The sequence below is a fragment of the Gallus gallus genome, unplaced genomic scaffold, assembly GCF_016699485.2.
Source record: "Gallus gallus isolate bGalGal1 unplaced genomic scaffold, bGalGal1.mat.broiler.GRCg7b scaffold_67, whole genome shotgun sequence".
NCBI classification, from domain to species: domain Eukaryota; kingdom Metazoa; phylum Chordata; class Aves; order Galliformes; family Phasianidae; genus Gallus; species Gallus gallus.
The window spans coordinates 1-13,235 of NW_024096019.1; the positions used below are offsets into that span (position 1 = coordinate 1).

At 61.1% G+C, this 13,235-nt stretch overlaps 4 protein-coding genes across 8 annotated transcripts; 1 reads left to right on the forward strand and 3 right to left on the reverse strand.

Moving 5' to 3' along the window:
• Window positions 1-5: 5 nt before the first annotated feature.
• LOC107049486 (N-alpha-acetyltransferase 10-like) lies at window positions 6-3,294 on the reverse strand (the record flags this gene model as incomplete). Its single annotated transcript, XM_040657239.2, has 8 exons — window positions 3,210-3,294; window positions 2,434-2,532; window positions 2,246-2,304; window positions 2,075-2,120; window positions 1,657-1,772; window positions 1,487-1,531; window positions 223-307; window positions 6-95 (listed from the first exon to the last, which is right to left on the reverse strand). Coding segments are annotated over exons 1-8 (561 nt in total), but the record flags the coding sequence as incomplete, so codon positions are not given.
• Window positions 3,295-3,650: 356 nt separating this feature from the next.
• On the reverse strand, window positions 3,651-8,729 carry HSD17B10 (hydroxysteroid (17-beta) dehydrogenase 10). Of its 3 annotated transcripts, none has more exons than XM_046906210.1 (7): window positions 8,591-8,729; window positions 7,039-7,138; window positions 5,549-5,713; window positions 5,191-5,355; window positions 4,626-4,754; window positions 4,449-4,557; window positions 3,651-4,344 (listed from the first exon to the last, which is right to left on the reverse strand). In XM_046906210.1, the coding sequence occupies exons 2-7, from the start codon at window positions 7,063-7,065 to the stop codon at window positions 4,154-4,156; spliced, it is 786 nt and encodes a 261-aa protein (XP_046762166.1). In that variant the 5' UTR covers window positions 7,066-7,138; window positions 8,591-8,729; the 3' UTR covers window positions 3,651-4,153. The 3 variants fall into 3 exon arrangements, with proteins under 3 accessions (XP_046762166.1, XP_015128618.1, XP_015128617.4); XM_015273132.4 differs by having other exon boundaries at window positions 7,039-7,102; window positions 8,591-8,728; XM_015273131.4 differs by lacking the exons at window positions 7,039-7,138; window positions 8,591-8,729 and adding an exon at window positions 5,808-5,849.
• On the forward strand, window positions 6,850-10,815 carry PFKFB1 (6-phosphofructo-2-kinase/fructose-2,6-biphosphatase 1). Of its 2 annotated transcripts, none has more exons than XM_025146276.3 (14): window positions 6,850-6,924; window positions 7,397-7,522; window positions 7,600-7,696; window positions 7,805-7,871; window positions 7,997-8,071; window positions 8,178-8,234; window positions 8,352-8,473; window positions 8,578-8,785; window positions 9,567-9,713; window positions 9,804-9,908; window positions 10,020-10,149; window positions 10,246-10,308; window positions 10,463-10,527; window positions 10,710-10,815. In XM_025146276.3, exons 1-14 carry the CDS (start codon window positions 6,897-6,899, stop codon window positions 10,767-10,769), a joined length of 1,350 nt encoding a protein of 449 aa, XP_025002044.1. In that variant the 5' UTR covers window positions 6,850-6,896; the 3' UTR covers window positions 10,770-10,815. The 2 variants fall into 2 exon arrangements, with proteins under 2 accessions (XP_025002044.1, NP_001348178.2); NM_001361249.2 differs by lacking the exon at window positions 6,850-6,924 and adding an exon at window positions 7,037-7,154 and having other exon boundaries at window positions 10,710-10,813.
• Window positions 10,810-13,139, reverse strand: NSMCE3 (NSE3 homolog, SMC5-SMC6 complex component). 2 transcript variants are annotated; one of them, NM_001397336.1, is made up of 11 exons: window positions 13,105-13,139; window positions 12,909-12,952; window positions 12,715-12,810; window positions 12,459-12,522; window positions 12,143-12,222; window positions 11,949-12,043; window positions 11,752-11,831; window positions 11,615-11,657; window positions 11,451-11,513; window positions 11,046-11,160; window positions 10,810-10,944 (listed from the first exon to the last, which is right to left on the reverse strand). In NM_001397336.1, the coding sequence occupies exons 2-11, from the start codon at window positions 12,948-12,950 to the stop codon at window positions 10,882-10,884; spliced, it is 741 nt and encodes a 246-aa protein (NP_001384265.1). In that variant the 5' UTR covers window positions 12,951-12,952; window positions 13,105-13,139; the 3' UTR covers window positions 10,810-10,881. The 2 variants fall into 2 exon arrangements, with proteins under 2 accessions (NP_001384265.1, NP_001098534.1); NM_001105064.2 differs by having other exon boundaries at window positions 12,909-13,139.
• Window positions 13,140-13,235: the final 96 nt, after the last annotated feature.

Genomic DNA, 13,235 nt, shown 5'->3' on the forward strand with positions numbered 1-13,235 from the left:
CCCCCAGTTCCACAGCTTTCACCCCCCCGGGGGGGCTCCCCGGGGCTGAGGGTGGTGGGGCGACCCCGCTCCTTCTGCTCCACTTGTTTGCGCAGCTGGGGGGGGGGGGAAATAAATAAGTGAGTGGTGCTGGGATGGGGGGGGGCTGTCCCCAAATCACCCCAAAACAGGCCTGTGGGGGGGGGGGAGTGGGGGCAGAAAGGGGAAAGGGGGGGGTCCTACCTCATCTGCCATCTGGGTGAGGTCCCGTTTCATGGCGTAGGCATCCTCGCCATCAGCGTAATATTTGGGTTCCACTTCACTGATCCTAAGCAGGAAGGGGACATATGGGGGGGGGGGGGGCGGGGGGGGGGATATGGGGCTGTCTGTCCCTCCCTTCCCCCATTGATATCACCCCCTCCCCCCCTCATTGGTGTTATTTCCCCCTTACGGTTCTCAGCACAGCCAGACACCCCCCCCCCCCCCCCTCACAACCATCAGGGGTGACCCCAAACACCCCCAATTCCCCCCCCAAAGCCATCACTCACTGGAAGTTGAGGATATGGGGCTGTCTGTCCCTCCCTACCCCCATTGATATCACCCCCTCCCCCCCTCATTGGTGTTATTTCCCCCTTACGGTTCTCAGCACAACCAGACCCCCCCCCCCCCCTCATCCCCTAAAACCATCAGGGGTGACCCCAAACACCCCCAATTTCCCCCCCAAAGCCATCACTCACTGGAAGTTGAGGATATGGGGCTGTCTGTCCCTCCCTCCCCCCCACATTGATATCATCCCCTCCCCCCTCATTGCTGTTATTTCCCCCTTACGGTTCTCAGCACAACCAGACGCCCCCCCCTCCCCCCCTAAAACCATCAGGGGTGACCCCAAACACCCCCAATTTCCCCCCCAAAGCCATCACTCACTGGAAGTTGAGGATATGGGGCTGTCTGTCCCTCCCTCCCCCCCACATTGATATCATCCCCTCCCCCCTCATTGCTGTTATTTCCCCCTTACGGTTCTCAGCACAACCAGACGCCCCCCCCTCCCCCCCTAAAACCATCAGGGGTGACCCCAAACACCCCCAATTCCCCCCCCAAAGCCATCACTCACTGGAAGTTGAGGATATGGGGCTGTCTGTCCCTCTCTCCCCCCATTGATATCATCCCCTCCCCCCTCATTGCTGTTATTTCCCCCTTACGGTTCTCAGCACAAACAGACGCCCCCCCCTCCCCCCCCTAAAACCATCAGGGGTGACCCCAAACACCCCCAATTCCCCCCCCCCAAAAAGCCATCACTCACTGGAAGTTGAGGATGTGGGGCTGTCTGTCCCTCTCTCCCCCCATTGATATCACCCCCTCCCCCCTCATTGCTGTTATTTCCCCCTTAGAGTTATCAGCACAGCCAAACCCCCCCCCCACTCACCCCCTCAAAACCATCAGGGGTGACCCCAAACACCCCCAATTCCCCCCCCCCCCCCCCCCCCCCCCCCAAAAGGCCATCACTCACTGGAAGTTGAGGGTGTTGGAGTAGAGATGCAGAGCTGCCCGGTTGCTACCAGATAGGAAAAACAAAAGAAGGGATGGGGGGGGGGGCGATTACAGGGTTGTAAATAGGAATACGGGGGGGGATGGGGGGGCTCTGGGGGATTGGGGGGGGGGGAGGGGGGGGTTCCCCACCTCTTGCGGACGTGGAGGGAAACGTATTTGGCGTTGAAGTTCTCAATCATGGCCCGCGATGCCTGGTCCATCAGCTTCTGAGCCAACCCCAGGCGTCGATGAGAGCGCTTCACTGCCTAAAAGGGGGTGTCGGCGTGGGGGGGGGGCACAGCTAAGGTGTAGCGCCCCCCTCCCCCCCCCCCCCTCCAGAAATCCTACATCCTCCTCCCAACCCTCAATTCCTTCTAAATATCCCTAAAACGCATTAAAACACCCCCAAGAGTGCTCAAAAATCTGCTTCGGAGGCCCCACAACACCCCCATCCCCCCCCCCCCACACACACACACAAAACCCCATAACCCCATTTTTCCCTTAAGATCCCAATTTTCACTTCCCCCCTCCCCTCCCCCCCTACTGACCCCAAAATCCCATAACTTACCAGGGATGTGATGTGTCCATGCGGGACGTCATCAGGATCCTCCTCCCTGCATAATATGGACATGATTTGGGGGGGGGAGGAGGGCCCAAACTCCCCTCAGCACCCCCCCAAGCCTATGAGCCCACCCCCAAAAAGCCCCCCTTTCCCCCCCCCCCCCCCATCCACGCTCACATCTTTGCCAGGACGTAGCCTACAATCTTTCCATTTTCATCCTCAGCAATGTAGGAAAGCTGCAAAAAGGAGGGGGGGGGGGGGGGAAGAAAAAGGTGTTGGGATCACCCGGATTTGGGTTTGGGGGTTCCATAGGTGCTGGGTTTTCTTTTAGGGGGGGTTGTGGGGGGGGTTATCATTGCTCCTACCTGCGGCCAAGAGAGGCCGTGGTAGAAATAATACTTCATCTGGTAGTTTTCGGGCAGGCAGAGCAGGTTGCAGTGCTGCATGTTCATCAAGTCCTCGGGCTAATGACGGGGTGCGTCAGGGCTGGGCTGAGACCGGAACGAGGCCACCCCCACCCATTCGGGATGCTTAAAAGGGTGGGAACCCTCCCCACCCCCACAAAAAAAATCCCTTCCTGGGGATCCCGGATCCCTTCCTCTGGGGCTCAGGACCCGGTGATGGCCGCTGGTTCCTTTATCAGAACCCCAAACTATGCTCTTCAGGCCCCCAAATCCTCCCTCCACACCCCCATCTTCTCCTCAGAGACCTGAATCCACCCCCCATGCCCCGGATCCCCACCTCCAGGCCCCATTTCCCCCCTCCACGCCCCCACTTCCCCCCCCCCCCATGTCCCACATCACCCCTCACAGACCTCAGTTTCCCCCACAGAGCCCTGAATTCCACCCCCATGCCCAGATCCTCACCTCCACGCCCCGATTTCCCCTCTCGACGTCCCGGATCTCCCTTCCAGCCCCCAATATCCCCCCCCCAGACCCCATCATCTTCCCTCCAAGGCCCTGAATTCCCCCTCCGTGCCCCAGATCCCCCCCAGCAGAACCCAATATCTCCCCTTCCAGGCCTCGGATCCCCTCTCCGGGCCCCATTTCTCCTCCCTTCAGGCCTCGGATTCTCCTCCAGCCGCCCCCCCGTGGCTCCCCAGCCATTTCCCGAGTACCCGGACCCCATCCCGGCCGCCCACCCGCGCGTTCCGGATGTTCATGGCTGCAGAGGACCCCGGAGCTCCACCGGCTCCGGCCTTGCCGTCGCTCTCCTCCTTAGGCGCCGCTTCCGGCGGAAGAATCCGCCACAGCCAATCAGCGCTCCAATCGCCGAGAGGGCCCCACCCACATCCGACTCGTGATTGGCTTAACCGATCTGTCCCGCGCTTTATGGATAGGCGTACCGTCCAATCAAAGAGCAAGATGAGTGGAGGACTCCGCCCCCATCGCCGCTGCTCTCAGCCAACCAGGAACGATCAAGACCAGCTGAGATTGCTTTCTCGAATGCAGAGCGCGCCAGGCGGCAGCCAATCACATCCGTGAACTCGCAATGGGGCGTGCCCACAAAACTCCCACCCAATCGCTCGCAACGCGGCGCATTGACAGCCGCGCGAGCCAATAGGAAGCGAGAGGAGGCGGAGCCGAGCAGAGCGCACAGCTTTTATTGCGGGAGGTAGCAGCGTGGGGTGGCCGGGTCGTGTCCCCAAACCCGAGCGGGGCTGGCCGGGTCCCCATGGGATCCTCAAGCCCGGGTGTCTCTGGACCGGGTCCCCATGGGATCCCCAACCTCAAGTGGTCCTAGATCATGGAGTCCCGAGACCTGTGTGGGCTTGGACCGGGTCCCCATGGGGTCCTCACACCCAGGTGACCCTGGACTGAGCCCCAGGAGGGTCCCCAAAAGAGGTGTGCCCACAGGGTCAGTCTCCAGCCCTTGGACGGGACCCATTGGGTCCCCGAACCCAGGTGACCTCAGACCAGGTCCCCACGGGGTCCCCAACACAGGCAATCCTGGTTCAGTTCCCCACGTGTTCCCCATACAGAATGGGGTAGGTAGGTCCGTGTCCCCATTCCGGGGTGTCCCCGCGCCCCACGGTGTCCCTGGGGCGCATCATCGTGGCCATCCCCACGCCGTGTCCCCCCCCATTTAGGGCTGCATCCGGAGAGCCCCGTCCAACCTCACCACCTCCCCGTTGATCATAGGGTTCTCAGCCAAGGCCTGCACCAGGTGGGCGTATTCAGAAGGGTTCCCCAGCCGAGACGGGAAGGGAACTTGCTGCCCCAAAAAGTTCCGCACCTTCTCAGGCAGCCCGGCCAGCAGCGGGGTGGAGAAAAGCCCTGAAGGGATATTGGAGGAGAAGGGGTGTGAAAAAAATAAAATACGGAGCGTAAAGCACGTATCCTTCCTCCTTTCCCACCCCTAAAAGCTCTCCCTTCCATACCTGGGGCGATGGTGACCACACGGATCCCCAGTGGTGCCAGGTCACGGGCGATGGGCAACGTCATGCCCACGATGCCACCCTTGGAGGCTGAATAGGCTGCCTGGCCCACCTGTGGGGGGTGAGGAGGGTTATGGGGTGTCCCCCCCTGACCCCCAAGTCCCTTCCGGCCCAGCTCACCTGCCCTTCAAAGGCAGCCACGCTGGCTGTGTTCACCACCAGCCCCCGGTGGCCATCAGGATCAGGTGTGTTTTGGCTCATTAGGCGAGCGCTGAGGCGGATAACGTTGAAGGTCCCAACGAGGTTAACCTGCAGGACAAAGGGTGATGGGGATACGGATGTGACCCCCAACCCCATAAGCACCCCGTTGGTCAAGGACTGAAAGAACCCCATTGGTCACCTCAGGACTGAAAACACCCCAGGACACGCACCCCATAGACTGGAGACCCCTCATGGCCACACCAGAACCAACCCATTGCCCAAGACCACCCTGTGACCACACCATGACCAAGACGACCCCATGCCCACCCCATTAACTAAGGCCACCCAATGCCCCCCTCATTGACCCAAACGACCCCACGACCGTCCCCTTGACCAAGACCACCCCATTAACCACGACCACCCCCCATCGACTGAGATGACCCCGCAACCTTTCCAAGCTCACCCTACTGACCAAGACCAACCCGTTGACCCCCCCCGTGACGCTCTCCCCCCCCCACCCCACTGCCCTCAGTCAGACACTCACATTAATGACCCGCTGGAAGTCCTCCAGCTCGTGTACTTTGTCCTTCTTGGCGTTGTAGGTCTTGACGGCGATTCCCACCCCGGCGCAGTTCACAGTCAGCTCCAGCTTCCCAAAAGTCTTCTTGGCCAATGCCAGTGCAGCCTCCACCTCCTCAGCCGACGTCACCTGTGTGGATATGGGGGGCAGCTCCCCCTCAGATCCCTTCCAGGCCCCCCGAATCCCCCCTCCGGGCCCCAATTCTCCCCTCTGAGCCCCAAATGCCCCCCATCCATGCCCCAATTTCCACCCTTCCAGACGCCCCGTCCCCACGCTGGGGTGTCCCATCGTCGTGGATGTGACACCCACTCCCGGTGCTCACGTTAGCGGGGGCAAAGGCGCAACGTTCACCCAGCTCCGCTGCCAGCTGTGCCCCCTGCGAGCTGGGCAGGTCAAGGAGGACAACGCGGGCTCCTTGCTCCACCAAACGCTCCGCCGTAGCCCTGCCCAGCCCTGAGGCTCCGCCGGTCACCAGAGCCACCATTCCCTGGAAAGTGGGATGGGGTTAATGGGGTGTCGGGGAGCGAGCTCGGGTTCCCCCCCCCCTCCCTCCCATCGCGGGGTCCGGAGCTCCCCGGCACCTTGACGCTGCGCAGGGCCGCCATGGTGGGGCCAATAGTGGTGGGGGGTGGTGGCGGGAGGAGCCGAAGGGTGGCGGGAGGAGCCGAGCGGAGGAGAGCGCTGATTGGTGGAGCCATAAAGAGGGGAAAGGTGATTGGTGGAACTGAAGGGCGGTGGGCGGGGATAGGCGAGGGGATACACGAGGAGAGCCGAGCGGAGCCGGGAGGAGCCGAGTGTGGGCGGAGCCGAAAGGACGAGAGCGGTGATTGGTGGAGCTGAGGGGCGGTGGGAGGGGCTGAACAGTGACCGGTAGAGTCGAGAGGAGCCGAATGGAGCCGAGAATTGCCGAGTAGAGCAAAGAGGAGCCGAGTGGAGCCGAGAATTGCCGAGTAGAGCAAAGAGGAGCCGAGTGGAGCCGAGAATTGCCGAGTAGAGCAAAGAGGAGCCGAATGGAGCCGAGCGGCTGCAGGGGACGGAATCGGGACCCCCGTGGGGAGGGGGGGGGGGGGGGGGGGAGGGGCTGCCATAGGGTTGTGCAGCGAAGTGGGAACTTGGAAACTCCATGAGAATGGAGACCCCCTCCCCCACGCCCCCTATAGGGGATAGGGGTGACGACCCCCAGAAGGATGAGGAACCCCCTGAGACGGACCTATGGGGACAGAGACCCCAATTCCACAGGGGGTGCAGGACCCCCAAGGATGGGGACACCCTCAGGGACAAGGGGGGGGGGGGGGTCTCCTTTCAAGAATGGGGATTCAACGGCGGCCGGGACCAGGACCAGTAAATGGGGGGGGGGGGGGGGGGGGGGGGGTCACCCCCCTTTTAATAAACAAGGGTTAGAACCAGGACCCTCCCCACATGCACTGAATGAGGGCAGGGTCAGCATCCCCGTGGATGGGGATGCAGTGCCAGCAGTGCTCGTGGCAAGGAGGGGGGGTGGGGGGGGGGTGAGACAGACAGGGCCCCCCCCACGCCTCATCCCAGCTGCCGTCCCTGTCCCGGCTGGCAGCCAGGGTATAGCGTTACCTCTGACCTTGCTCCGAGGTTTGGGGGGGGGGAGGAGGAGGGGGGGAGGGGGCACTGCCACACCAGCCCCCCCCAGCTCCAGCATGGAGGAGAAATCAGCCAAAATCCCGGGTATGGGACAAAGGTGGGGGGTCAGTGGAGGAGAAGCGGGGGGGGGTTGTGTTTGTATAAGGGAGGGGGGGTGGGGGTTGGGGGGGGGTGACACGCGGCTCTGGGGACACTGACCGTAGTGGGGACAGAGGGCAGAGCCATGGCGGCGGTGGCATCGGGACAGCTGACTCAGAACCCCCTGCAAAAAGTGTGGGTCCCCCTTAGCTTGCACCGTCTGCGGAGGCGAGGATGTGAGTTTTTAGGGGTGGGGGGATTTGAGGGTTCTTTGTGGGGGGGGGGGTTGGGGGTGCTGTGCTGCTGCAGATCCCCCTCAATCTTATGAAATCCTAACCCCCCCCCCCCCCCCCCCCCTTCCCCACCAACCAGCCTGTGGAAGGGATGTGAGTTTCAAGGGGGGATTTGAGGGGGGGGGTTTGGAGTGCTGTGGTGCTGCAGGCTCCCCTAAATCCTGTTCCCCCCCCTCCACCAAAAGCAACTGTACCCCAATTCACCAACTGCCCCACCATGGTGATCCTGGTGGGGCTGCCAGCCCGTGGCAAGACCTACATCTCCCGCAAGCTCACCCGTTACCTCAACTGGATCGGCATGCCGACACGGGGTGAGTATATTTGGGGGGGGGGGGGGGGGGATAAGAAGGCTTTGGGGTGCCCCCTAACCAGCCCCTCCAATTGGCAGTGTTCAATGTGGGGCAATACCGGCGTGAAGCGGTGCAGAGCTATAAGAACTATGAGTTCTTCCGCCACGATAACGAGGAGGCCATGCAGATCCGCAGGTTTTTTTGGAGGGGGGGTCTGGGGGGAGGGGTGTCTTTGGGGGGGGGGGGCACCTCACCAGCTGATGGCCTCCTCTACTGTAATACCCCCCCCCCTCCCCTCCACAGGCAGTGTGCCTTGGCTGCACTGCAGGACGTCCGCACCTATCTGAGCTCTGAAGAGGGGCAGGTGGCGGTAAGAGAACCCCCCGACCCCCCCCCCCCCCCCCCAGAGGGAAATAACCCCCATAGGGGGGCAATTAACCCCCCCCCCCAGAAGTTGAAATTAACCCCTGAGGTTTCCAATTGGCCCAAATGCAGGTGTTTGATGCTACCAACACCACGCGGGAGCGCCGAGCCCTCATCATGCAGTTTGCAAGGGAGAACGGCTACAAGGTATTTGGGGGGGGGGGAGGGAGAAGTCATAGCATAGGGACTGAGGAGGGAACTTATGGCATTTTGGGGTGGGCGTGGGGCACACACACCCTGCTCCCCCCTCCAGGTTCTGTTCGTCGAGTCCATCTGCGACGACCCCGCCATCATCGAGGAGAACATCAAGGTGAGGCGATGCCTCCCAAAAATGAGCCACTTAAACCCCCCCCCCCCCACCCCCCCCACCTTCAAACTGTAGCCCTCAGCAAAGCATAATCCCCCTCCCCACCTCCTTATTACACAGCAAGTGAAGCTGAGCAGCCCCGACTACAAGGGCTGCACCCCGGAGGAAGCAGTGGCCGATTTCTTGCAGCGCATCGAATGCTACAAAGCCACCTACGAGCCTCTGGATGAGCAGCTGGACAGGTGGCCACCCTGCTTTGTGTCCCCCCTCCCCCCCAACCCTGAGTTTGGGGACACCCCGAGGGGGTGATGTGACACAAAATGGGGGGGTTGGGGGGGGCACGCAGCGGGCTGTCTTACATCAAGATCTTCGACGTGGGGGTGCGGTACCTGGCGAACCGGGTGCAGGGCCACGTGCAGAGCAGGACGGTGTACTACCTGATGAACACACACGTCACACCACGAGCCATCTACCTGAGCCGCCACGGGGAGAGCCAGCTCAACCTGAAGGGACGCATCGGGGGCGACGCTGGGTTGTCCACCCGTGGGCGCCAGGTGGGGCTCGGGGGGTTGGTGGGAGGGGGGGGGGGGGGGGGGGTTCAGGTTGGGGTGGGATGGAAGGGATTGTAAAAGGTGGGGGTGGGACGGCCCCCCACCTTAGATTCATAACAGTGAATCTAAGGACAAGTACAACAAATATGGAAACGAAGGGGCGGGGCTATCGCAGGCCACAGCCCTACGAGCCACCCCCTACTGAGAAAGGGGTGGGGCAAACTGAAGCCACGCCCACTGGGAGCAAACATACTCTGTACAACAGGAGGCGGGGCTAGCTGAGGCCACGCCCCCAGGAGCCATTGCAGTTCATTAAGGGGGTGGGGTGTTAGCAAAGCCACACCCCCAAGAGCCAATCCAATTGGTTGGTGAGAAAGGGGTGGGGCTGAAACAAGCCACGCCCACACACTGAATCCAATAGGTCGTTGAGGAAAAGGGGTGTGGCCAACATAAGCCACTCCCCCATGACCCAATGCTACACCAGAGGGGGCATGGCTGAAGGAACCCACACCCATGTGAGCCAATCCAATTGGTTGGTAAGAAAGAGGCGGAGCCAATAGAGGCCACGTCCCAACAGGCCTAGATAGTGGAAGGGGCGTGGCTAATGAAATAAACCACGCCCCCCAACGACACTCAATTGGCATCGCTAAGTGGGTCAGGATCAAACCACACCCTCATTAACCACCAGAGTCATTTGCAGACGGCAAGGGGCGGGGCCAAAGGCGAGCCTCACCCCCAAAGATTAAAGGGTGAGGGGGTGTCAAACTCAGCCCCATCCCTTCAGTACGCCCAGGCCTTGGCTGAATTCATCCGGAGCCAAAGCATCCGTGAGCTGAAGGTGTGGACGAGCCACATGAAGCGCACCATTGAGACGGCCGAGGCGCTCGGCGTGCCTTACGAGCAGTGGAAGGCACTGAATGAGATCGATGCAGTGAGTGTCTGCTGAGAGGAGGAAGGGGGAAGGGGGGGGGGGGGGGGGGGGGTCTCCAAAACAGCCCCCTAACACTCCTCCCCACGGCAGGGAGTCTGCGAGGAGATGACCTATGAGGAGATCCAGGAGCGCTACCCCGAGGAGTTCGCCCTGCGTGACCAGGACAAGTACCGCTACCGCTACCCCAAGGGGGAGGTGATAACGGGGGGGGGGGGGACACGGGGACAAGGAGGGGGGGTGGTGGTTGGGGGACGCCCTCCCACAGCCCCCTCTCTCCCCTCCCCCCCCCCCCTCCCCCCCCTCCAGTCCTACGAGGACCTGGTGCAGCGTTTGGAGCCCGTCATCATGGAGCTGGAGCGGCAGGAGAACGTCTTGGTTATCTGTCACCAGGCTGTCATGCGCTGCCTGCTGGCTTATTTCCTGGACAAGAGCTCTGGTGAGGCCTCGGGGACAATCTAGGGACAAAGGCACCCTTAATTCCACCCCTCCCCCCCATTCATTTTATTATCTGCCCCCCCACACTCCACCCCAGAGGAGCTGCCCTACCTCAGGTGCCCCCTGCATACGGTGCTCAAGCTGACCCCTGTGGCTTACGGTGAGTGGGGACACAACAGATATCACCTGGGGGGGGGCGGGGGGAGAACGGATATCACCCCATGTGTGTGCCCGTCCCCCCCCCATCCAAAGGGATGGCCCCAGTTGCATCACGGTCCCTTTTGTCCCCTCCACTCCTTCGATGGGGAAATCAGGGTGCGAAGTGGAGTCCATCTTCCTCAACGTGGAGGCGGTGAACACCCATCGCGAGCGGCCCCAGGTGAGGGGGGGGCATATTTTGGGGGGGGGGGAGGGGTTGAGAAGAAGGGGACCCTGAGTGCCTGTTAGCACAGTGAAGGGAACACAGCATTTGTGGACCCCCCCCCCTCCCCCCCCCCCCCATGCTGTGGGGATGAACGTTTTGGGGGAAGGGGGAGAAAATGATCACATTTTGTACTGCAGAACGTTGACATCAGCCGCCCCCCGGCCGAAGCTTTGGTCACCGTTCCTGAGCACTACTGAGCCCCCCTCCCCCCCCCCGGATAATTAAAGCTTGCCTTAATGAAGAGCCTGGTGTGTGCTGGGGAGCTGAGCACTCCCCAGGAAAGACAAATTTTATTTAAGAAGAAAGGGTTCACGTGTTGGCCTTGGCCTCGTTGTATTGGCTGATCCAGAAGCTGGGCTCCTTCTTCTGCATCTGGGGGGGCAAAAAAAAAGGGGAGGGGGTCACATCCTGCCCTGCTTCCCCCCCCCCCCCATCCAAAAAGTTGAAAGAGATCTCCTCCCATATACCCCCACCTTTGCCACAAAGCTCAGGATGTCCTTCTTGGAAGTCTCCTTGGCAGCCCTCGGCCCCCACTGGAAGTTGAACTCGGGGGGGTCCGTCAGGGGGATGGGGGTGATCTCCAGGTACCTGCAGGGAGCAATGGAGTGAACCCCACATTTTGGTGGCAGTAAGATGAGGGCGGGTGGGAGGGGGGGTCCTAAGAGGTGTCCCATCGTACCCCCAGTCCTGTGATAACACCTTAAAGCCACTGGAGGTGGGGGGACAACAGTGGTTGCTCTGCGGTGCGGTATAAACAGCCGGGCTGACACTCGTGCCGTGGCTGCTCTGTGCACACCGGGGTTTCCCCCTTTCCCCCTCCCCCCCAAAAATACCTCTCCCCCCTCAAATACCATCCCCACCCCCTTCTTTGCACTCACTTCTGCCTCACAAACTCCTCCATCACCAGCTTCTTGACGTCTCCAAACACCTCGTGCTTCTCCCTGCGGGCACACCATGGGGTTAATGAGGGCTGGAAGCACCCAGCTCTGTTCCCCCCAATGTTTTTCCCCTCTTCCCCCCCCAAAAAAAACCAAAATCCTACCCTGGGTGCACCCGGAGCCGGCGCAGGAACTCCCATACGGCACCTAGGGAAGAAAAGGGTTAGGAGGTGGAGGGGGGGGGAAAAACAGGGACATAAGGAGAAATTGGGGTCTGGGATAACAAGAGGGGGGGGCTCACTGTCTTTGGCTGAGTTGCCCTTCATGAAGATGAAGCTGAGGATGACGATGAGGAGGCCCAGCTTGGCTGTCTGTATATCCCTGTGGCAGAAAAAGCATCAGAGACCCAAAAAGGGGACTGTGGGGGGGGGAGGAGGGGGGGGGGAAGGGGCCTCTCAATGTTCCCCCCGCCCTAGAAACATCCACCAGCCTCCTCACTGTTTCAGGTTCTCCCCCTCGACACGGGGCAGGGTGCTGGTGAGGATGTAGATGTGGTGCTTGGTGTCAATCTCCACCATCTGCAACCCGAACACCTGGCAGGGGAGGGGGACACGAGGGTTAATTCAGCACAAGGTGGGGGGGGAGGGGGGGAAGAGGAACTGATCCTCACCCCTTTGAGCCCCCCCCCATACCTGCTGCAGGGTCCTGCCTGCCCGGTTGACAATCTCTGAGTAAACATCTTTGTATTCACGGATGACTTTTTTCAGGATGTCTGCAAGAAACAGAGAGGGGGGGGCAACCCTATAAGGTTGTGAATGGAGGGAGGCCATCCCATAATGAAATCCAGGAAAGAGAGGGCAACGCCATCAGGTTCTGCAGGGGGCGGGAGACATCCCATCATGCTTGCAGAGGGTGTGGATGGCTCCGTAAGGATTGAGGAGGGGAACAACCCCAAAAGACTTCAGGAAAAGGCCTCTGGGAAGATAAATAAGGATCATTTCAACTCACCTACTCTTTTAATAGGGATTTTCTTCTGGTCTTTCACAAGCAAGAACTGCACCAGCTCGGTCACCTGTAGGAAAGCAAAAAAGGGAAGAAAGATAGAGAAAAAGAAGGGGGAAAAGTCCAAAAAGAGAAAAGAAATTCAACAGGCAAGGGGAAAATGAAGCTGTGTCCTCAGAGGAAGGGGGCACACCCCCTCTCCAAACCTCTCCCCTCCCCTTCCGCCTCCCAGCCCCCCAATAAGACCCTTCCTCCCCCCCACCTTCCTATTGATCTCCTCCTGGGAGCGGCTCTCCAGGTTCCTCTGCACTTGGCTGGGGCTCTGCGTGGGGACCACGCTGAAATCCTCATCGTCGCCCTGCAGAGGGAGCAGGGAAGGTGATGACACACGGGATGGGGGGCAGCGACCCAACCCCCCCCCCCTTACCCCCCACATCAGAACCGGGCCCACCGTACCTGGGTGAGGCCGGAGCCTCTGCTGCGCTTCCTCTGAGACATCCCTACGGAGAAGGCAGGGCCAGCCCAGCTCAAGTCGCCATCAGCCGATCCCCGTCCTCTCCCTCAGCCCCCAATCCCCGTACAGTGCCTCCAACAGCCGTTAAAACGGCCCCAAATCTCCGCGGCCGGCAGACGCCGCCCCGCCATTACCCACCTCCCTCAGGCCGCTCCTCTCAGCGCGCATGCGTCAGAGCAGCACCGCCCCCTGATTGGCCCGTCCCCTCGTAGTCCCGCCTCCTCCATCCGACCACGCCCCCCACGGGGCACCTGCTCGGGTTGTGATTG

What these genes read in the sequence shown, in the direction of transcription:
- PFKFB1 (NM_001361249.2), top strand. Translation starts at nt 7,064, where the DNA reads ATGGCGGCGGTGGCATCGGGACAGCTGACTCAGAACCCCCTGCAAAAA. An exon ending in GAGGCCATGCAGATCCGCAG is followed by an intron (nt 7,697 to 7,804) that starts GTTTTTTTGGAG and finishes TCCCCTCCACAG; the next exon opens with GCAGTGTGCCTTGGCTGCAC. An exon ending in CTGAAGAGGGGCAGGTGGCG is followed by an intron (nt 7,872 to 7,996) that starts GTAAGAGAACCC and finishes GCCCAAATGCAG; the next exon opens with GTGTTTGATGCTACCAACAC.
- HSD17B10 (XM_046906210.1), bottom strand. Translation starts at nt 7,065, where the DNA reads ATGGCTCTGCCCTCTGTCCCCACTACG. An exon ending in GCGCCTTTGCCCCCGCTAAC is followed by an intron (nt 5,356 to 5,548) that starts GTGAGCACCGGG and finishes ATATCCACACAG; the next exon opens with GTGACGTCGGCTGAGGAGGT. An exon ending in TGTGGTCACCATCGCCCCAG is followed by an intron (nt 4,345 to 4,448) that starts GTATGGAAGGGA and finishes ATATCCCTTCAG; the next exon opens with GGCTTTTCTCCACCCCGCTG.
- NSMCE3 (NM_001397336.1), bottom strand. Translation starts at nt 12,950, where the DNA reads ATGTCTCAGAGGAAGCGCAGCAGAGGCTCCGGCCTCACCCAG. An exon ending in AGGAGGAGATCAATAGGAAG is followed by an intron (nt 12,523 to 12,714) that starts GTGGGGGGGAGG and finishes GCTTTCCTACAG; the next exon opens with GTGACCGAGCTGGTGCAGTT. An exon ending in GGGCAACTCAGCCAAAGACA is followed by an intron (nt 11,658 to 11,751) that starts GTGAGCCCCCCC and finishes TTTCTTCCCTAG; the next exon opens with GTGCCGTATGGGAGTTCCTG.